Source organism: Podarcis cretensis (assembly GCF_951804945.1).
Source record: "Podarcis cretensis genome assembly, chromosome: 7".
NCBI classification, from domain to species: domain Eukaryota; kingdom Metazoa; phylum Chordata; class Lepidosauria; order Squamata; family Lacertidae; genus Podarcis; species Podarcis cretensis.
In genome coordinates this window covers 29475861-29497181 of record NC_137176.1, presented here as the reverse complement: position 1 = coordinate 29497181, position 21321 = coordinate 29475861, and the positions used below count along the sequence as shown (strand labels likewise).

General features: G+C 43.6%; 1 protein-coding gene across 1 annotated transcript in view; it reads left to right on the top strand.

The window, feature by feature from the left end:
• LOC307219525 (uncharacterized protein) overlaps positions 1-21321 on the top strand; it is a gene marked incomplete at its 5' end in the record, with an annotated part of 140584 nt that overhangs the window by 85565 nt on the left and 33698 nt on the right. The window contains 3 exons of the mRNA XM_079982785.1: positions 12253-12471; positions 13857-14109; positions 18237-18400. Coding sequence (XP_079838911.1) covers positions 12253-12471; positions 13857-14109; positions 18237-18400 — 636 coding nt within the window. The remainder of the gene's footprint in view (positions 1-12252; positions 12472-13856; positions 14110-18236; positions 18401-21321) is intronic.

The following is a 21321-nucleotide window of genomic DNA, read 5'->3' as shown; positions in this document are numbered from 1 at the left end:
CCCTGCCCGTACGGGCCAGTCTTGACAGACTCTGGGGTTGTGCGCCCATCTCACTTAAGAGGCCAGGGGCCAGCGCTGTCCGGAGACACTTCCGGGTCACGTGGCCAGCGTGACATCGCTGCTCTGGTGAGCCAGAGCCGCACACGGAAACGCCGTTTACCTTCCCGCTGGTAAGCAGTCCCTATTTATCTACTTGCACCCGGAGGTGCTTTCGAACTGCTAGGTTGGCAGGCGCTGGGACCGAGCAGCGGGAGCGCACCCCGCCGCAGGGATTCGAACCGCCGACCTTTCGATCGTCAAGTCCTAGGCGCTGAGGCTTTAACCCACAGCGCCACCCGCGTCCCATAGCAAGCCTCTGCTTAAAGACCTCCAAAGAAGGAGACTCCACCACACTCCTTGGCAGCAAATTCCACTGTCAGGAAGTTCTTCCTAATGTTTAGGTGGAATCTTCTTTCTTGTAGTTTGGAGCCATTGCTCCGTGTCCGCTTCTCTGGAGCAGCAGAAAACAACCTTTCTCCCTCCTCTATGTGACATCCTTTTATATATTTGAACATGGCTATCATATCACCCCTTAACCTCCTCTTCTCCAGGCTAAACATGCCCAGCTCCCTTATCCATTCCTCATAAGGCATTGTTTCCAGGCCTTTGACCATTTTGGTTGCCCTCCTCTGGACACGTTCCAGTTTGTCAGTGTCCTTCTTGAACTGTGGTGCCCAGAACTGGACACAGTACTCCAGGTGAGGTCTGACCAGAGCAGAATACAGTGGCACTATTACTTCCCTTGATCTAGATGCTATACTCCTATTGATGCAGCCCAGAATTGCATTGACTTTTTTAGCTGCCATGTCACACTGTTGGCTCATGTCAAGTTTGTGGTCAACCAAGACTCCTAGATCCTTTTCACATGTACTGCTCTCAAGCCAGGTGTCACCCATCTTGTATTTGTGCCTCTCATTTTTTTTGCCCAAGTGCAATACTTTACATTTCTCCCTGTTAAAATTCATCTTGTTTGTTTTGGCCCAGTTCTCTAATCTGTCAAGGTCGTTTTGAAGTGTGATCCTGTCCTCTGGGGTGTTAGCCACCCCTCCCAGTTTGGTGTCATCTGCAAATTTGATCAGGATGCCCTTGAGTCCATCATCCAAGTCATTGATAAAGATGTTGAATAAGACCGGGCCCAAGACAGAACCCTGTGGCACCCCACTAGTCACTCTTCTCCAGGTTGAAGAGGAACCATTGATGAGCACCCTTCGGTCAGTCAGCCAGTTACAAATCCACTGAGTGGTAGCATAGTCAAGACCGCATTTTACCAGCTTCTTTACAAGAATATCATGGGGCACCTTGTCAAATGCCTTGCTGAAATCAAGGTAGGCTATATAAGAAATATCAACTCTAATATTAATAATATTACTTAATATGTACTATTTTAGAGTGTCATCTACATGGCACATGTAGATGATTAATACAAGACTGCTGTATATCATAACCATAAAATGCATATTTCCATGAAATAACGAACAGATTGATATTTCTTGCATTTGCCGCTGCTACAATGTGATAACATTTCCAGAAGATACAAGAGAATGTTCCCATAATCTGCCTATGTGCTTCCAGGCCCAATTCAAGGAGGTGATGTTTGAAGTCAAATCCAGTTGAGTTCAACAAACTAGCACTTAATGTGATTATAGACTAGAATGTAGGTGACTTGCTCTTTGCCACACACCAATCAGAACTCAGCTTCAGAAAACCATGCCAGGTAAAGAGGTGATTGCATCTAATACCAGATGTCCCATCTGGGCAGGAAGATCTGAATTAAAGAAATGTTTTCCTAGATTGGTCATTGATGCCAGGGTCATATAAATGCAGTTAGAGGCACTAAAATGGAAATGGAGAATTTTTGAACTACATTTCCCATCATCCCTGACCAGCCAAAGAGGGTGATTGGGATTAGAATTCAGCAACATCTGGAGGGCAAATGATTGTATATATTTTTTGAAAGGAGAATGCAACAATCGGGATCTGCAACAAACTAGGGGTGGGGGAGAGATTTGATTCAGTTCACATTTAAGGCCAAATTTATGAAAGCCACACTCCCCAACACAATATAAGAACAAAAACACAGTCATCCTTTGAAATTATCTGAATTCTGTGATGCAGTTCCCCAACGAACCAGTGTTTACAAAAATTCACATTCTAGCTAAAATGAACATATTAATGAAAACAGCATACCCAAATGTGTTATGTCAGGAGCAATTGCTTGCAAAAATATGTACAATAGCCGAAACACAAAAATGCATTTATTAGGGGAAATTTGCACTGAAATACTGATGAATTTTCATGAGGGGGGTTAAGAATAAAATTTGCAAATTGCTGTGGAAATGTGGAGAATCGAATTTAAGACTGAAAAAAATGAGAAACTGGCAGAACCAAAATGGGCAAATCCTTTCACCCCTCAGCCACTTGAATTGGCTAATGAAACAAGCAGGAACTGCAACCAAATGTTGCATTCTGGAGTACTGGGGGTCGGGATTCCAGCCACTCCTTTCTGTCCTCCCTGCGCCAAGTTTTCTGTTTTCCCCCAGTCAGCATTACATGGCCATTGTGTATATTCAGTGCAGAGTCAGCTGTTTAGGAGGGACCCCCAATACATTTCCCCAAATCCTTTTTGTTCTTCTGCAAATCTTGGGGTTCCTCCAAGGCCACTGATACCTCCCTCTTCTGTACTGAGGTGGCATTCTGGCTACATGATCGAAAAGGCACTCATAGTCTGAGAATTGGAAACAGAGGAAATGGTGATGCTATTCGTTTCTAAACTACCTGGGTAATATTGTATTGAAGCAAAGGACAAAGTTCTGGGCTTTGAGGCTTTGTTTGTAAGGAAGCAACACCCCAAGAGCAGTCGACCAAGCTTGTGCATTGTCTGAATACCATAAATACAGCCAGTATCTATTGTGTCATATAGACTTACACAGCATAAAGACTTACACAGTTTCCTCCCTCTTCGCCTTTAATGCAGGAGACCTGATTTCTGTAAACAACCCCCTAAAGGTACTCTCTACCAATCACAGCCCACTGCAAAATAGATAAGGTTCTCATTATGTATCCACCATGTCTTGATCGTAATTTCTATCATGGGTGACATTCTGGTCCAGTTCTATCAGGTACATTCTGTGTGAGTCCTTTAGAATACGGTGATAAAACCCTGCTGAATATAGGATCATTTTGCCTTAGGGAAAGAGAGAGAGAGAGAGAGAGAGAGAGAGATTGTGTGTCAAAGTGCGCACAGTTCAAGGTGGATTTCTCATCAGATTTTGCAGTGCTGGGACATGTTAAAAAGATTTTTTTAAAAAAAAATCAGAGTGGTTCAAAAGGAATTAAATCTAGTTTTCAATGGCTGGATTTTCTTCAGTGCCATCAGCCCAAATTACACTCTGAAAGAGTTGACTAACTACAATAGCTCGCTATAAAATGGAGAAGAAAAACTTAATGCTGGCATTCCATGATGCATTTTAGTTTACTGAAATTTTTCCAAGCCCATTTATCTTCCTCTTACCAATTGAACTTTCCCCGCTAAAGAGATACATTGAAAAGAGTTTTAAGTATAGTAAAACCTGTCATTATTCAATTGATTCTTAATAACATTTGTATCTCCTCTGATAGAGGCTCCCTCTTTACTTATTGAATACTTCTTAATAAAATAGCACTATTGTCTCCATTTTGAGAGACACGTCACAAGAAACATGGATAAGATTTGCATTTAAAAGCTTGCAAAATTTGCTCAAATAAATTATTCCCCCTGAACATTTGTTTCTCCCACCTACCAACAGCAAAATATTATGTTCAGCGTGGGTGAAACCAGTGTTAATGTATCTGACAATGGTTAGAGTTCAATACAAGTAGAAGAATAATGCCATGGACTCTAGGTCCTTTGGCATTTCTCCAGTATTAGAACACCAAATCATTTAAATGTACTTGGAAAGGTGTCTGGTTTTGATTTCAAGGCTGCTAATTAGGCAGAACCAAACTCATTGAGTATTCTGTTCCCATATTTAATTGCATTCACTATTTTTATTTTATTTTACAAACTTTACAATCTAAACTTTATGCTTAAAAATGAGAGCTGCTGTAGCATAGTGGCCTGGAAAGTGAGCTAAGAAATGCCAGTTCAAATCTTTCATCAGCCACCAACTCATGGGGTGACTTGAAGCAAGTCAGTTTCTCAGCCTTAGCCCCTCAGTTGCAACAGAGTATTGACAATTGTGACCTATCTGATAAGGTTGTTGTGAGAATTTATCTGAGCTAATATTTATCTGTTTGCTTGTTTTATTATCTGTTAAAGGAATATATATGCTGCCTTTCATTTCAAGAAGAAATACCACAAACGCGTAAAAGCAAACAGCAAAATAGCAAGTAAAACTGAATTAGGGGCTGCCACACAAACTGCAGCATGATGGCGTCCTTACAGTTTTATTATATAGTAAGCTATATTAAAAATGCTGTGGAAATATATGCAGTCTCCAGAGTTGGAAGCAACCTTTCAACAGCCATCTCATAAGTTCCAGATAGGATAGCAGAGACATAATTCCCTAGTAGGTGAGCAGCCACAAATCAGGAGAACTTATTGAAGCAACTAGGCAGAAACTACCAAAAAGAACATAGGAGGCAGGGGATAAGATTATTCTACACAAGCAATGTGGCTATATTACAGTAGAAAAGGGAATGTCGACAGTAGTGAGACTTGCTAAGTTCAGTGGGTTCTTCTGCCTTTGTTATTTGTTTGTTTCAATTTTTAAAAACATTTATTCAAAAGTTACAATACAGCATTCTCAATGAATATATCCCCAAATAAGTATTTTTAAAAAATTGTTTCTTTTTCCATCTCTGGAAGTTAACAAAGGTGACCAGAATTCTGGCTGTCATGGCCTAGCTAGCTATCCCAGTGATGTTTTCTTCACAGAATTGCTCTATTTTGATGTAAAGTTCCAACTAATACTGAGGGGATCTTTCATGACAAGCAATTCCAGAGTCTCTTCCCCTGCAAGCAAAGATGTGCATTTCCTTCACGTTGCAGCTGGTGTTTGAGTGAATAATCATTTGCGTGTTGAGTCCCACAGTGCCACCCCCAAAATAATTCACACTTCACACATCAATTTTTGTTTAAGGTTTTTGGCATAATTTCGGCCACAACTTTATTCAAATACAAAAAAATGTGAGTGGTTGCTTAGGCATTGGTTATGACTATCTGTCCATGTCCTCAGGGACAGAGCTGGCCTTCCGGACACCAACGGAAGCCAGAGTGGGAAACAAGTATTGGGTGAGAAATGAGGCTGGGAATCAGACCCACACTTCTCACCCTCATGTTCCTGTGGGGCTTGCACGGCCCAAGTCCGGCTCCACGGACAAGGACGAAAAGAATGGCAAGCCCCTGGATTCCTTTAACGGAATTCCCTTTCCGCATCATTTGGAGGGATAGGCACTTACCCCTCCAAGCACCAATTAACCAATGCCTAACCGCCAACCTTACAAGTTGTGACGATTTGCTACGCAGTAGGCAAAAACCAGGTGGGACGCAGGTGGCGCTGTGGGTTAAAGCCTCAGCGCCTAGGACTTGCCGATTGAAAGGTCGGCGGTTCGAATCCCTGCGGCGGGGTGCGCTCCCGCTGCTCGGTCCCAGCGCCTGCCAACCTAGCAGTTCGAAAGCACCTCCGGGTGCAAGTAGATAAATAGGGACCGCTTACCAGCGGGAAGGTAAACGGCATTTCCGTGTGCGGCTCTGGCTCGCCAGAGCAGCGATGTCACGCTGGCCACGTGACCCGGAAGTGTCTCCGGACAGCGCTGGCCCCTGGCCTCTTAAGTGAGATGGGCGCACAACCCCAGAGTCTGTCAAGACTGGCCCGTACGGGCAGGGGTACCTTTACCTTTACCTTTAGGCAAAAACCAAATGGCACCAGCCAATCAGCCAAGTGGCAAAATTCCTACCAGGCCCCCGCTCCAAGGCGAACGACCCCATGACAGGCATAGCAAGGTCAAGCGATCAAGAAAAAACCACCCTATTAAAGGGAGGGAGGGCGGGTGATCCGGTGCAAAATGGCCAAGAGGACGTCCCCATGTCTGGCCCCTATATTTAAAGCCTCTGACCCCTCCTCCGAATTGGCAACAATCAAAATTCCCCAGCAACCCAATTAACCCCTTAAAGGCTAGGGTTGCTGACCAAATTTGCCTAGTCATGGCAGGGTGGCCTGTTCCCCCAACCGCAACACGTGCTCTCTGTTAGGGAGAACACGCTTTCAGGATTTCAAACAGTATTTAGTCTGGAGGAAGATGGAAACCCCACCCCCCTGATAAAGCAAATGTCCTTGGGGAGATAGTCTGTGTCAAGGTAGGGAAGGTACAACATACCATATCCAAGGGATTCTCAGAGCAGAAGCAAGTCTGCTTATTGTTGTTCTTTCCCCTTCTTTTCTACAGAATGTTTCACTGTAATTTTAAAAAAAATGAAAACAGGGAAATTCTGTAGATGGTTTACCCCCCTAGGATATTTCATTTTGTGTGTGTCTGGTTGCCTTAAATTGGAAATGTGTTTATTGCTTTGTTGCATCTACAAGCCTCTTTCCTAGTACTCGGTACTACTTTAATTCCCTAAATAATATGTTTACCATTAGAGGTGTTTCCTGATCAAGGTCAAAACCATCTGGCCACTTAAGTACATTGCATGCAACCTTCTTGCATCCAATATCTGGTGGACTCAGTCTTAAAGAGAATTCGAAAAACAAAAAAAGGAGAGAATTTTAAATGGATTCTATAATGTGAATTTTTGTGCTGTGTGCACGCTCACACATACACACATTGATACATGGCTCATTGCATCCTACAGCATTCAAACATGAGTGCAAATGTTTCAGTCTTCCATCTTTATTCAAAATGACACCCAACACCAAAACATCAAAGAAGACAGTCACCTTCACCTCATGCTGAGTCGGGTGGCAATATTTCAAGAGGCGTTCAGGTTGGTGCAGTTGCCACTCATCACATCAAATTGGGCAACAGTGTCTTCAGATTGGAGCAGGCTGGACCCATGATGCCAAATTTAGTGAAGGCCTTCCAAATGGTGTAACAATATCTTCAGTGGCTTCCAAATCAGAACACATTGGACCTGGTGTGCCAAAAGTCATGCCAAAGTCACATCTTGGTCTGCCATCTTTATTCAAAATGGCATCCATGATTCAAACACTCCCACTGCAGAAACCCTTGTGCTAATTTTGGCAACAATATCTTAAGAGGCAGCTGAATCTATCAAAAATGGACAAAGCACTTTCTGAAATATATAGTAGAAGATTATACCAGGTTTTCTCCAAAGTTGGTAGGGAAATATATTTTTATTTAGACAGGCCTTCAAATCAGAGCATAAGCTGATTTGAAAACGTGTTGCAATTGGTTTCTACTTTAGACAGGCCTTCAAATCAGAGCATAAGCTGATTTGAAAACGTGTTGCAATTGGTTTCTACTGCCTGTTTTATTGTTTCCAATTATGCTTTACCTGACTTGTTTTTATTGTTTTTTTACTTGTATTTTTATTGCTTTTTGAGGGAACTCCCTGGGAGGGTATGCTGACGGACTGCTGGGTGCTGAAAACTGCCCTTTCCACCTGTACAGGCCTGCCTGCTAAGACAGAAAATCACTTGTTCTCTAGGGAAGGGAGAGAAAATTGGTTCAGTTTGCATTTTAATGAGAACCCTACCTAATTTGCACTTCTGCCCAAAAATTCATGAACAGTGGCTTTTAATTCAGTCTATGACTGATTTCATCACTGTTCTATGAAAATCAGGAGAGTTGTCAGCCATCACTATTATCTCATAGACATCAATAAACTTCTAGTCTTTCCGGTCTTTCATTTTAGAAAAGGGGAGGTAGAGAAGAGCTAGCATCATATGCCTGCCATTGCACCTTGGAAATGTTTCAGCTACTAAAAATAAATAAAAAATCTCCATTTTAGGTCCACAGGTGCAAGCATCCCTCCCCCACCATGTTCTCAGTTGTTCCTGTATAATTCCACTTTAAGATAATTGAGTTGCCCAAGTGTAACTGAGGGCAGAATTTCTCCTTCAGGATCTTTAACAGAGTTGATGAAATATGAGCTAGAAATAACACAGCTTGAGTTTTAGATTCCATGCTGAGTTTACATGCCTAGCATTTAGGGTGGGGTGAGGGGGGAGATATATACTCATAAATTGAGAAAATGCACTCTGGAACTCATTGGGATTCGGTATATATTGTGCTCTGTGATATCAGTTTAACAGGCAATGGTTTTTCCCCCAAAGTCCATTTGCACTTGAAGCATTATTTGGTGACTTGACTCTTCTGTTTTTCAGCTCAGCTTGATTTGCATTCTATCAGGGCATCTTTAGGGTCAGATCCTTCAGATCCTTCTTCAAGTCAACAGATGTAAGCCTTTTTAAGAAATTTGGCATAGTCCATGTCATAGCAGTCTCTAGGTCATAATCAGCAATCTGCCTTGGGCAACTAAGGAATCATGCATTCCTGATACCCAGCAGCAGTTCAGGAGTCTAACCACAGTGCTCTGATCAAATAAAGTTTCCCAACACTTCTCAAAGACAACTCCATACACAATACATTACAGCAAAGAGGGACGCAGGCGGTACTGTGCTTTAAACCACTGAGCCTCTTGGGCTTGCCAATCGGAAGGTTGGTGGTTCAAATCCCTGCAACGGAGTGAGTGCCTGTTGCTCTGTCCCAGCTCCTGCCAACCTAGCAGTTTGAAAGCACGTCAAAGTGCAAGTAGATAAATAGGTACCACTGCGGCAGGAAGGTAAACGGCATTTCCATGAGCTCTGGCTTTCATCACATTGTTCTCTTGCACCAGAAACGGTTTAGTCATGCTGGCCACATGACCCAGAAAGCTGTCTGCGGACAAACACCAACTCCCTCGGCCTGAAAGTGAGATGAGCGTAGCAACCCCATAGTCACCTTTGAATGGACTTACTCATCCAGGCGTCCTTCACCTTTACCTTTTACATGCAACTAAGGCATGCTGTAGGGACGCAGGTGGCGCTGTGGGTTAAAGCCTCAGCGCCTAGGGCTTGCCGATCGAAAGGTCGGCGGTTCGAATCCCTGCGGCGGGGTGCGCTCCCGCTGCTCGGTCCCAGCGCCTGCCAACCTAGCAGTTCGAAAGCACCTCCGGGTGCAAGTAGATAAATAGGGACCGCTTACCAGCGGGAAGGTAAACGGCGTTTCCGTGTGCGGCTCTGGCTCGCCAGATGCAGCTTCGTCACGCTGGCCACGTGACCCGGAAGTGTCTCCGGACAGCGCTGGCCCCTGGCCTCTTAAGTGAGATGGGCGCACAACCCCAGAGTCTGTCAAGACTGGCCCGTATGGGCAGGGGTACCTTTACCTTTACCTTTACTAAGGCATGCTGTGGCAGATATGACGTATCAAGGGATGGACAAAGTACCCACAGCAGCCTAAGCCATGCAAAGGCACCCCAGCCACAATGGCAGCCTGCACCTATACCTGTTACCACCTTGCTTCATCCAGGTAAACAGCAGTGACCCTATTATCAAGAGGATGAGTCTGGGCTACTTCTATGTGCACTTAGAAGTCCCCTCTCCCTGCATCTGGTGCTTCCCTTTAACTCCCCCACCTCCTTCCTCTATCATCTAACAGCTGTTGTTCTCTGGCCCATCCAGTGGTGGTGCAGGATCAGTTCCTCTCCTGACCAGCCAGCATGCATTGGTGATGCTATCTTAGGTCAGCCATAGCTAGGCTACTTGATGGGAGTGGTGCTCATTTTCCAAGCTTGCGTTGGCAGTATTCACCCCTGTGATACGTGAGAAGCCCTCTGTTGCGAACCAAAGTCAGAAGGGACAGAGCACACCATTGTTCTTCTTTTTAGGGGGAAAGATTTGTGCATGTCAAGAAATTGGGTTAAATAAATAGGGATCACTGGTTATTGCGTGTCTTCATAGGATACTTTTGAAAACAGCAACAGCAGCAACAGCAGCATTCCCCGCATGCTTCAATAGCAAGACCTTTAGGCTTTTTGAATGTTCAAAGTACAGCACCAATATAAAAATAATGCTACAAGTGTGTTGACATCCTGCTTGGCAGCCTGAGCTGCTTAGTCATTTTAATCAATGGAGATATGCACAACAGTTAGAAGTTTCCAAAGGTCAAAGAAGCGACTGTCTTTTCAGCTTTGAATCAGCAAAGATTTCCCAGTTTCTTGCAGACATAATGCCAAGCTTGCATCTGTTCGCCTGCCTTTTTTCTTTGCTTTGAAGAAGCAGAGTAATTAACTAAAGGGCAGATCACACCACATTGAGCAGTAAATGATTGCACAGTGCAACTTCCTTTCTGCTTTCTCTCTCCTATGACAGCCAGTTTCAGAGCAGCTCTCACGCTGGTTTATATATAAAAATGGGCCAATGAGCATCATAGAACCATTAAACACTTAACTCATTGATTGTGAAACAAAAATCTATACTATAGCGCTGGCACAATTATTCCCTTCTGAAATGGGCCTTATTGCTAATACAGAGAAGAAATAAGCTATGTAATTAAAGAGATCCTGAACTCTTCCAAAAGGTTTTTTTGTGTGTGCTTTTGCATCATTATAAGCATTAATTAATTTGTTTCGGGGTTTTAAAACTGTGGTGGCTTAATTTTTAACCAACGGCAAATTTTGTTGTAATAAACCTTTAAAAGATCAAACAACAGCTGACTAGCCAAAGCTTCCCAATGTTATCTCTTGTTTTATGATGAACAATCTTCTATCTACTGCTTTTTATAAGTGCCCTTTTATAACAGGCTTGCATTTGTGAAATCTTCATTCATTTATTTTATTACTACCATTAATTATAATTTTGAATATTAGTTTTAGAGGCATGAAGCTCTGTATGCGTTGATGGGGCCTCTGTTCCCCTCTTCAATAGCAAGCAGCATGGCTCTCCTGACCTCCCTCTATCTGCATTGCTGCTGCACACCACAAAAGAACAAGCTATATGGGCAAGGTGGCAGTGGGGTCAGCATGATGCAAGTGCACCAACAGGAACACCGGATTGACTCTGTCAGCACACTTGCCCCATGCAACCTTGCTGCCACCTCTCCTTCCCCTGCTCTGTCCCAGTCTACAGCAGCATTGCAGCCAGATGGAGGTCAGGTGAGCAGCATAGCCTCACCATGCGAGTTGTTCCTCCTCTTGATGGTTTCCTTCTGTCCTTCTGCATACTGCTAACAAAGTGTCACACAGTGCATTTTCAGGCTTAGACTGTTTGGTTATGTACCCACTCATTCCTCACCCACTGCCATCCTTGGCAGCCACCTTTGTCAATCGCCTTGTTGTTGTTTAGTCGTGTCCGACTCTTCGTAACCCCATGGACCAGAGCACGCCAGGCACTCCTGTCTTCCACTGCCTCCCGCAGTTTGGTCAAACTCATGCTGGTAGCTTCGAGAACACTGTCCAACCATCTCGTCCTCTGTCGTCCCCTTCTCCTTGTGCCCTCCATCTTTCCCAACATCAGGGTTTTTTCCAGGGAGTCTTCTCTTCTCATGAGGTGGCCAGAGTATTGGAGCCTCAGCTTCAGGATCTGTCCTTCCAGTGAGCACTCAGGGCTGATTTCCTTAAGAATGGAGATGTTTGATCTTCTTTCAGTCCATGGGACTCTCAAGAGTCGCCTCCAGCACCATAATTCAAAAGCATCAATTCTTTGGTGAATTGCCTTCTTTATGGTCCATCTCTCACTTTCATACATCACTACTGGGAAAACCATAGCTTTAACTATACGGACCTTTGTTGGCAAGGTGATGTCACCTAAGAACAGGCAAATGGCGTCTCAGATGCAGAGTTTATCTTCCGTGTAGGTGAGACCCTTGACACCTCTCTTTCTGTAATTAGCAACTCCTTGTTCTGTTCTGTGCTCTAAATACAGTTGAGCAGACTACTTCAAATACAAAGCAGTGCTGGCTTGTCAGATAGGCAGAGTTGGCACTGGGCTATGGGCCTCACGCCATTTAGCAGCTCCACAACAACAGATCAAAATAATATTGATTTGATATTGAAAGAAAATTACACCCACTCCCGAGATTTCGACTGCCTAGGGACCTCCACAGGGTTTAATCCAGCACTGATACAAAGTACATAAGGCATTGACAAACAATGTGCACATTCATATTTATGGTAAGAGTCCATTGTGTTTGACTATGTTCATTGCATTGTCTTTCCTATCTCTGCCATTGCAGCTGCCATCCTGCGGTTGAAACCAGAGTGTCCACAAGCATCACAAAGCACCTCTACTTTGGTGTATATGCCATCATTTCTGAACTGGGAAGGGGACACTGGTATTCCTGGGATCTGTGGTCTATTATGCTGCTAGTAGTTTTGCTCTGGTTTGCCCGACTGTATCTTCATTATTTCAGCCAGTGGGTCTTACTTCATGCTATTTCAGTTCCTGTCACGAAGTAAGTATGGAAATGAAGTTACGTTTTGGAAAACATAGCACTATGCTACATAATGTCACAAAAAGAGAGGCGCAATAACGTTTGCATCACCTTTGGGTCTATAGGCAACCAGCCACACTCTTACTTACGTCCCATTCACTTGGTTAATTGTGAAGATTGGAATGGTGGTGGGGACTATCTGTGAAAGCTGACAGCAGAAGTATCTTATAGGCATCTCATTCAGTCTCTGTTTTCTTCCCACACTACTGAAAGAAAGACTAGCCAATAGGCAAAGAGCTTAAAACTTTTGGTCTGTTCTGAAACATACATTCAGGCAGCAAATCCTATACTTGATGTTTTGATATCTTTCACAGTTCTGGATTTTTTCTCCCTTTGGTCATGACTTTTGGTTAGTGTCATGACCTTGGGGCCAGACTCTCCTAATTCAGGGGATGAGACCAGGTATTTGGAATGATAATGGGAATTGCCCTCTGGTCCAGCCCTAGGTGTACATGCAAAAGTACTAGTACCTCTCCAGCCTGAAGAAGTCCTCTGACTCCAGCTTAGAAGCGCTAGTGGAACCGCAGTCTCCCCCACTATGTCAGAATCAATGACTGCTATCATGGAAGATGAATCTGGCTACTGAGATAAAGCTGCAGCTCCTACTTAAAGTTCAGTTTCATGATGACTGCTGCTGAAGCAGTATTTCAACTCTGCAGTCTAAGACTTGCAAGGAGCTGTCCAGGGTTTCCACTGAAACCTTGCCTTGCAGGGTCACAACATACCACTGCTCAAAACAGAACAATAGGACCACAGCTCCCATAGAACAGAATGTCTTGATGTCAAGGCTTGGGAGATAAATTTACTCACTCTGCTAAGAGAGGGGTGAAAGACGTTCCTTCTGAAAGAGCACTAGATACCTACATGGCCCCACTGATTTCCAGGACACTTTTTCTGAGTGTGCCTTAAGAGGCACATGTGTGTGTGTGTGTGTTAAAAAACCCACACCCAAATTCTGTTCAGTTATGATTGGATAACAAATCCAGAGTTGTATTGGTGTTCCTCCACCTATAGGAGGTTCTTTGTTCCTGAGGATGCATGGAGTGAAAACACAGAGATGTGATTTCTGTAACATTCCCATTCTCCTGTGTCATTTTCAATGTCATTCTGAAGCTCCCCCAGCCCTCATAAGCAGATAAGAGGCCTGCAGAGGGAGAAATCATATCCCCCTTCCACTCTGCTGGATCAAAGCAACCTTTCATCACTGGAGAGGCACAATGAGATACATCTTTCAGCTGCTTTCTTATTAAAATGCACAACATAAATAACTGTGTAAGTGATGTATACCCATCAAGTAAGATAACCTACTTGTCTCTCGAACCCTCTGCTTCCTCTTTTATTTCTAGATTCCAGTTCTATCCTCATACGGTGGATTTGTGCTACCAGAACTCTTTGGTACGCACTAGTGAAGAGTTGGCCATGATTGTGGTGGGACCTTTGACCTTGAACACAGTGATGCTTCTTATGGTTCTGATGAGATGGGGCTGTCAGCTGTTGTTTGGCTCATTCCCTTCTTACTTGTCAAAGCTGATCATTGCTTGGGGACTGTGGACAATGCTAGACCCTTTGGCAGTGTTTGTAGTGGATGCCTTCCTGGGGGTAAGTCACTTAAAATAACTTTGATATGAGTCCTTGATGTAAAAGTTTGTTTTCTTCAATGACTCATCAAATGATATGAAATTCCACCCCTGGCGACAGCATACAAAAGTTGTCTTCTTTCCCCCCAAAAAATAAAAAATTAGAAAATTTTATGTTATTAATCACAGTTTTGATGGTAAGACATATGATCTCCCTTGTTCCCACTGCTTCCCAATAAATAAAACTAAAACCAAAAACATAGATTTTTTTAAAAAAACTTTAAAGTGAAATGCTCTGACAATTGCAGCAACTTTAGAGATGACGGCAATATCACAGGAAAGCTAAGGAATATTTTTAAAGAAGTGAACTAAAAATAATGTAGTATAACTTCTGTCTCCCGACCCCCTCCCCCAAAGCAATAGCTGCATGGCATAAAATGTGTAGAAAAAGTGTGGGGTTTTTAATAAAAACTTTGACAGTTGTGATGCCAAACCTTTGCTCTCACTCATGTCTACAACTTTTTTAGGCATTATATTGGTACTGCCTTTTTGCAAGTGGGGAAGTAAGGTTCTATGCACAATGCCACCGGATGCTTGTATGGAGGGCCCGGTTGTGCTATTTCTCCCCTCTCTTTTAAGGGAGAAGGAGCATAGAAGTGGGCACTAATTGCATGAGGCTGTGGATGCATCTGCTCCTCTACTATGCAGAAAGGAGGTGCCCCCAAGGCAATATGTGAACTGAAGCAAAAGTAGCCCTTTCCAATGCTTTCAGGAGGAAGAGAATTGGCCAGTGGAATGGACCAAGCTTGGATGGTTTTAGCCCTAATTCACACATTACTCTTGTGCAAAGCACTCACAGTTTCAAGCTGCATCAAGGCCTCTCTTTTCACATGCACAACCATTGTTGCCCTAGACACTGGTGCCCTTGCAGGATCGGTATGGTGGGAGGCAAGGAGACCAATGGTAAGCGGAGGCAGCTAATTTGGTCCCCATCCTGCTCCCTGCTCAGTTTTAAAAGAGCAACCCTGAGACTAAGAAGGAGGAAACTGACTTGCAGTCTCACCCCCTAGTCTGGTTTCAAGTAAGATGGAGGTTGGCTTAGCACAGGCTGAGGTTGGTGGGGCCATGATCCAGTCACCTTAATGGACCAGCCTCCATGGGTACCAGCACTTCCCCCCCAATGACTGCAAGTTTTTGGTTTATTTGCATCTCACTTCACAAAGTGAAGTCCATTTAAAAAGCCAATAAAATAATAAAAAGTCACCTAAAACAGCATGGAATGTCCATGCCTTCCATGTAGAATGAATACCAAAAGCCTGACCATCAGCACTGTCCAAATGTCCAGGAGGATAAAATATGTATCTGCATAATGGCACCTGGAAGATGCCAAAGCAGGCCTTTCTAGGGCTACCACAGAAAAAAACCCATTCTCTTGTTGAGCATGGTTGTCTGTCTGGGGACACCAGCCTTTGTGCAAACAGTTGCTCATGCACAGATGCTCCACATGACTGGAACATCTAACCATGGCTATTTTTGAATATCTGCTGGCACAAAGGAGTTTGCACGTACCAGCAGCTACTCAAAGGGCAGAACTAGCACAGTAGTTTGGGGTTAGGGGTGGGATGTGAGTGCAGCCCTGCTCCAGCTTGAAACTGGGTGTATTCTGCATGCAGGTAATGTATGAATAGTGCTTTCAGGATAGGGAAGGAATTAGAAAGAAAAATTTGTTTTATTAACTTTTTTGGGGGGAGGGGGCCAGATTTTCCCCAGGACTCTCAGCTCAGCTTGCCAGTTGCCTCCCTCCACTAACTGCCTGAGTCTGTGGTGGAGCCTTAGCAATGCACATCTTAAACCAGGCAGTCAGGACAAAGCAGCAGCATCCTATACCCTGGGAACCAGGTTTAGCTAGCAGATTCTTGAACTGCTAAGACCTACACATGTTGATAATAAGCGCCATCAAAAAACCCCAAAACATTCTTTGCCGAATTACTGGGGAAATACTGGGCCACATCTTTTCAAATTGCTGTTGATGTCAACAGGCCAGGTTTCGCCCTATAGATATTGTGTTTGCTCAAACATGCATTAAACACTTAGCAGAACATCAGAGCCCCTGCTTCTGGTTAAAGAAGATGATGAGATGAATTTGGATAAATTGCCATCCTCTGCAGCAAGTTCAGGCAGAAACAGATCTGAGCATTGAATGTCTGTGACCACTTCTAATTTGACTTGGATAAGAGAAGTTCTGAAAAATAACATCATGCTCTGCGTTGAAAATTGCCAATATTTCCCACCAAAACTACCTGCACAAGGAACGCATTTGACTGAATGCCACGCAAAAGGGGCATATCCCATTTCAGAATGAAACTGAATCCCTTACATGTGTTTTCCATATTTGTACTTGCAATTTTGCTTCCCGCCGTTGGCATTCCTTCAGCTGCTATTTCAGATTTACTTGCCAATCAATTTATTTTAGATCAAGCATTTTAAAATGTTATGTTGTGGTAATGTGACATGAGTTATTTTAATGATCTAATATCTTTTTAAAAAATTCTAAGTGGACTTAGTGCTTATGAAAGTTGACAGATTGATAGCCCTGGAAAATAGGGACCCATGTTGACTCACTTTCATTTTTAAAAAATTATTATTAAAGGGGAAAGTACAGATCACTTGACAGTGCACTTAAAAAACACAACAAAGAAAAGCAATGACATGTGATAATAAACAGTATGAAGCAGAAACTGCAAATATCTGAGGTTCTGTTTCCTCCATAAATAATTAGGCGCCAATGTGATTATATAATATTGCTTGGCTTTATTATATATATTCTGTTTTATAGATTATGTTGGAAAGCATTCTGGGACTGTTATGTAAAATCAAGGGTGGCCCAGAAATAATAAAATAAAGAGAATGATTGGTTTTGAAAATGCAGGCCCTCCAAACAGGGCCAAGGCAAAACTTGGCAGGTCAGGAATACACCTAAGATAGAATCTAGTGATTCAGAGGCTGAGCCTGACAGAATCTGTACTGGCTTTTTAGGAGGACTGGGGCAAAAGTTATCAGATCAGTACAGTGGTACCTCTGGATGTGAACGGGATCAGTTCCGGAGCCCTGTTCGCATCATGAACAGAACGCAACCCACGTCTGCATGTGTGCGGGTCATGATTCGCTGTGTCTGTGCATGCACGTGACGTCATTCTGAGCATCAGTGCATGCGCAAGTGGCAAAACCCAGAAGTAACCCATTCCGTTACTTCTGGGTCGCCGTGGGACGCAACCTTAAAAGATTCAACCTGAAGCAAACGTAACAAGAGGTATGACTGTATTTGCAGTGGTTAAAGAGAGGGTGAAATTGCTCCCCCCTTTTTGCATGTTTGTAGTGTGATTTGTGACACTCTCCCAGGAGTGTCTCTCCCCAGGTGGGGTGGAGCTGCAGTAACAGCCTCCCAGCAAGGGTGTCGCTGCTGCTTACAGTGAGGGGGAGGCGCAAGCTCAGGGTGCACTTCCAGAGCCAACTACGTACTCCTGTCCATGCACCTGGACACACCTGCAAGCCACTCCTGCAGTCACTGCAACTCCTCTGGCCTCCATTTGGCTGCTATTGACATTTCCCCTCCTGAGTGCCATGCAGTGATGCTACATCACATTGGTGTGTCATTCTGGGGGTATTCAGGGACAGTGGAATGGCACATGCCAGCAAAACGAGGCTAAATCACCTGACCACACTGAAAATCACTGAAAGGGCCCTTCTTTTTGTGTTCTGTAAAGTGGCCCACAGGGGCGAGATGGGGTTGTTTCGGCCTTTGGGCCATAGTATTGGTTATCAGACAGTATATAGTTTCTTTTCAAGTCAGACAATTGAAACACTGAGTGGTCAAGCTCATAGCAATTGCACAGCTTCTCAGTCCTAAATATGGACAACTCCTCCAGCAACAGGTGAGAGAAACCACCTACTACAGTGTCATGTCGCTTTAGTGTTGCTGTCAGACTTTAACTATCCCTGTGAACCACCATGCACAATGAAGTAGAAATGATAACACCACAATTATCATTGACTGACTGACTGACTGACTGACTGACCTTCTTACTATGCGCTCTCTCTCTCTCTCTCTCTCTCTCTCTCTGTGTATGTGTGTGTGTGTGTGTTTCTCAGCGTCTTCACTATGCTCCAGGCAAACCCATTGCTGACTGTGCCAAGATGTACTGGCTTTTTTTAAGAATTGAAGAATCTGGCATTCTGGGCATATTGATCACCCTACTGCTTTACACAATGCTGTTTCTCATTTCGTCTACATCCCTGTACCTGTATTTAATGAGGTAAGCTCTTCTTCCTTTTTCACTATTTCAAAATGTAAGATTCTTCCCTCTGTACCCAAATGGCCTGCCATGATTTCATCAAACAAAATGCCACAAGATGCCGGATTTGGTGTAGCAAATGTACTGAGAGAGAGAGCTTCTTAAACTTGCTTTAAGATCAAATTCAGGCCTGTAAACAGCTGTTTACCTGGAGTGATTAAGAATAACAGCCACAATGTGCTTTTCCCTCCTGCCCCATTTCAGGCTACTGATGGCATGCAGGAGGGCTGTGAAACATGTTGTAGTCTAATACTTTTTGGGGCTAATTTAGGGGACTATCCAAACCCCAGCCATCAGCCAGCTGGGGCAGAAGGTGGGGGCCAGGATAATTGCTGAACCAGCTTGGAACTGGGATAGCAGTGAGGCCCACTGACATCATGCGAGGGTACGGGGACTAGCTCAATATCCAGTAGACCTCTACCCAATTCCAGAATGCCACATTTCATGATCATGCTAGTAGCACTTCCACCTGCCTGCACATTTAGTAGACAGAAGGGGAAACTGCACTAGCTCTGCCCAATCCACCTCTCCTCCACCTCGGTGCAAGGGGGCGGGTTGGATTTATAGACTGCTGGGCACAGAACTAGTTACGAATACTATTTGGGTTGTACCTGGCTAAGTCACATTCCCAGGAGACTCACTGAAATCAACTGACTAGTTGCATCCACTGATTTCAGGGGATCTTCTCTGTGTATGACTCAACTGGATACAACCTTTGTCCATTTGTATGCATGAAATGCAAACAGAGCCCAGATAGTGAATCAACCGTGAACCAGTTGTAAACCAATGGGCATAATATCAGTGCAATTGATGAGTACGGTCTGTTCGCCAAAGCTTATGGCAAGTGATTTGGTGCCTAGATTTAGCTCATAAATAACCATCCTAAGTTGTCCTTATGGGACGCAGGTGGCGCTGTGGGTTAAAGCCTCAGCGCCTAGGGCTTGCCGATCGAAAGGTCGGCGGTTCGAATCCCTGCGGCGGGGTGCGCTCCCGCTGCTCGGTCCCAGCGCCTGCCAACCTAGCAGTTCGAAAGCACCTCCGGGTGCAAGTAGATAAATAGGGACCGCTTACCAGCGGGAAGGTAAACGGCGTTTCCGTGTGCGGCTCTGGCTCGCCAGAGCAGCGATGTCACGCTGGCCACGTGACCCGGAAGTGTCTCCGGACAGCGCTGGCCCCTGGCCTCTTAAGTGAGATGGGCGCACAACCCCAGAGTCTGTCAAGACTGGCCCGTACGGGCAGGGGTACCTTTACCTTTACCTTTAAGTTGTCCTTAGAATGCTAATCCACTCTATTAGGTTCCCATTGACCTGAACTTCCTTTTTTAAGGTGGGTGTGGAACTGTGCATGGTTTAACATTACATGAATGTTTCTCTCTCTTTCTCTTCATTGAAAGTAGAATGGGGAAAATCAAGAGTGGAACCCTTGCACAGATCAGCTCTGGTGGGGCGCGGGGAATGAAGCTAATGCTAATATCAACACAAATGTGTGTTCTAGCTAAACAATATGGATATATGTTTTTTTTCAGACTGGCAAATGAGATTGCTAGAGATGGATAGTTTGCACACAAGTAAATCATTTCTGTCTTTATATTATCAGAAGCGCCATTGTATCAAGCGGGGTGGGGGGAGGGAATACGCAATTTAAAACCCTACAAAGGGAATTCAAATCTTCTACATTCCTGCAAGCTGTACACAAGTCCAATGTACTGGTAGTCTAGTTAATTAGTTTTTGAGATGTTAATGCCTTCTTAATCATTGACTTAATAGTTTCAAATGGCTTCATAAGTTTTAGCTGCTGTCGTTTATTACTCAGGAAAATTAATTTAAATTAAAACATTTGTAAGGCAGATTTTTATGAGAATATTATGAACATCTTCATTGTCTGGGGAACAGGTGTGGGATCATCAAAGATTCTTTCCCTTCTGGATCAATCTTTGCATAATGTTTTACAATAAAGGGAAAAAGGTACTTCATTGGGACAATGCATCTTTTAAAATTCTTCATAACAAAATAATAAACCAAAGCATGCATGACAAAACTGGTTACGTTACAGAAGCTTTCCCAAGCATTTCGCTCCGTGGAAGATACAAAGCACACAATATAATTATACCTGGATTTTTAAAAAGAAACACTTTTGTTTTATTGTGCACAGAAATGTCTATTGATAAATGCATTTCTGAGTGGCTACGGAAGTATCTTGTTGCACATTAAGATATTTAGGCTTAATGTGCACATAGACATTTTTGTATGCATCAACTTTGCATCTTTTGCCCATTTACACTTCAACACAAATCTCACTGAAATGCTTTTTATACATGAAATTAACTCAGGACTTGCAAACTTTACCTGTTTTGGATGGCAAATAACCAACTGTGGAACTGATCCGTCAAAACTACTTCTGTTGATTATTTACCAGATTTGCCTCCCACAGGCTAGAATGAAGCTGATAATTAAGGCTGCAATCCTATGTGTAGTTCCTCAGGAGAAAGTTCCATTGAACTCAATGGAAATTACATCCAAGTATCTATATACAAAATTGTGCCATAAGATAATTAGAACAAAGCCAAGATCCTTCCAAGAGTTTAGTTCCTCTGCAGGTCTAGCTAACCTTGACAAAGGTTAGTTGCAAATCAATTAGGATATCAAGGATCAAATGGAGGAGAATGAAAGACATATGCAGATATGGTTCAACCTAATGAAAAGGGTTCAACATTTCTGCTTCCAACCATAATGATGTGAGTGATTGAATGAATGAATGAATGAATGAATACATATATCTGCCTGACTTAGGAACTTTAGTCAGGTTTCCCCATCCCAGTTATCAGGGAATGGGGATCCAGTTCGCTGCATGACTTATTGACTCTCCTTACAACTAGAAAAAGA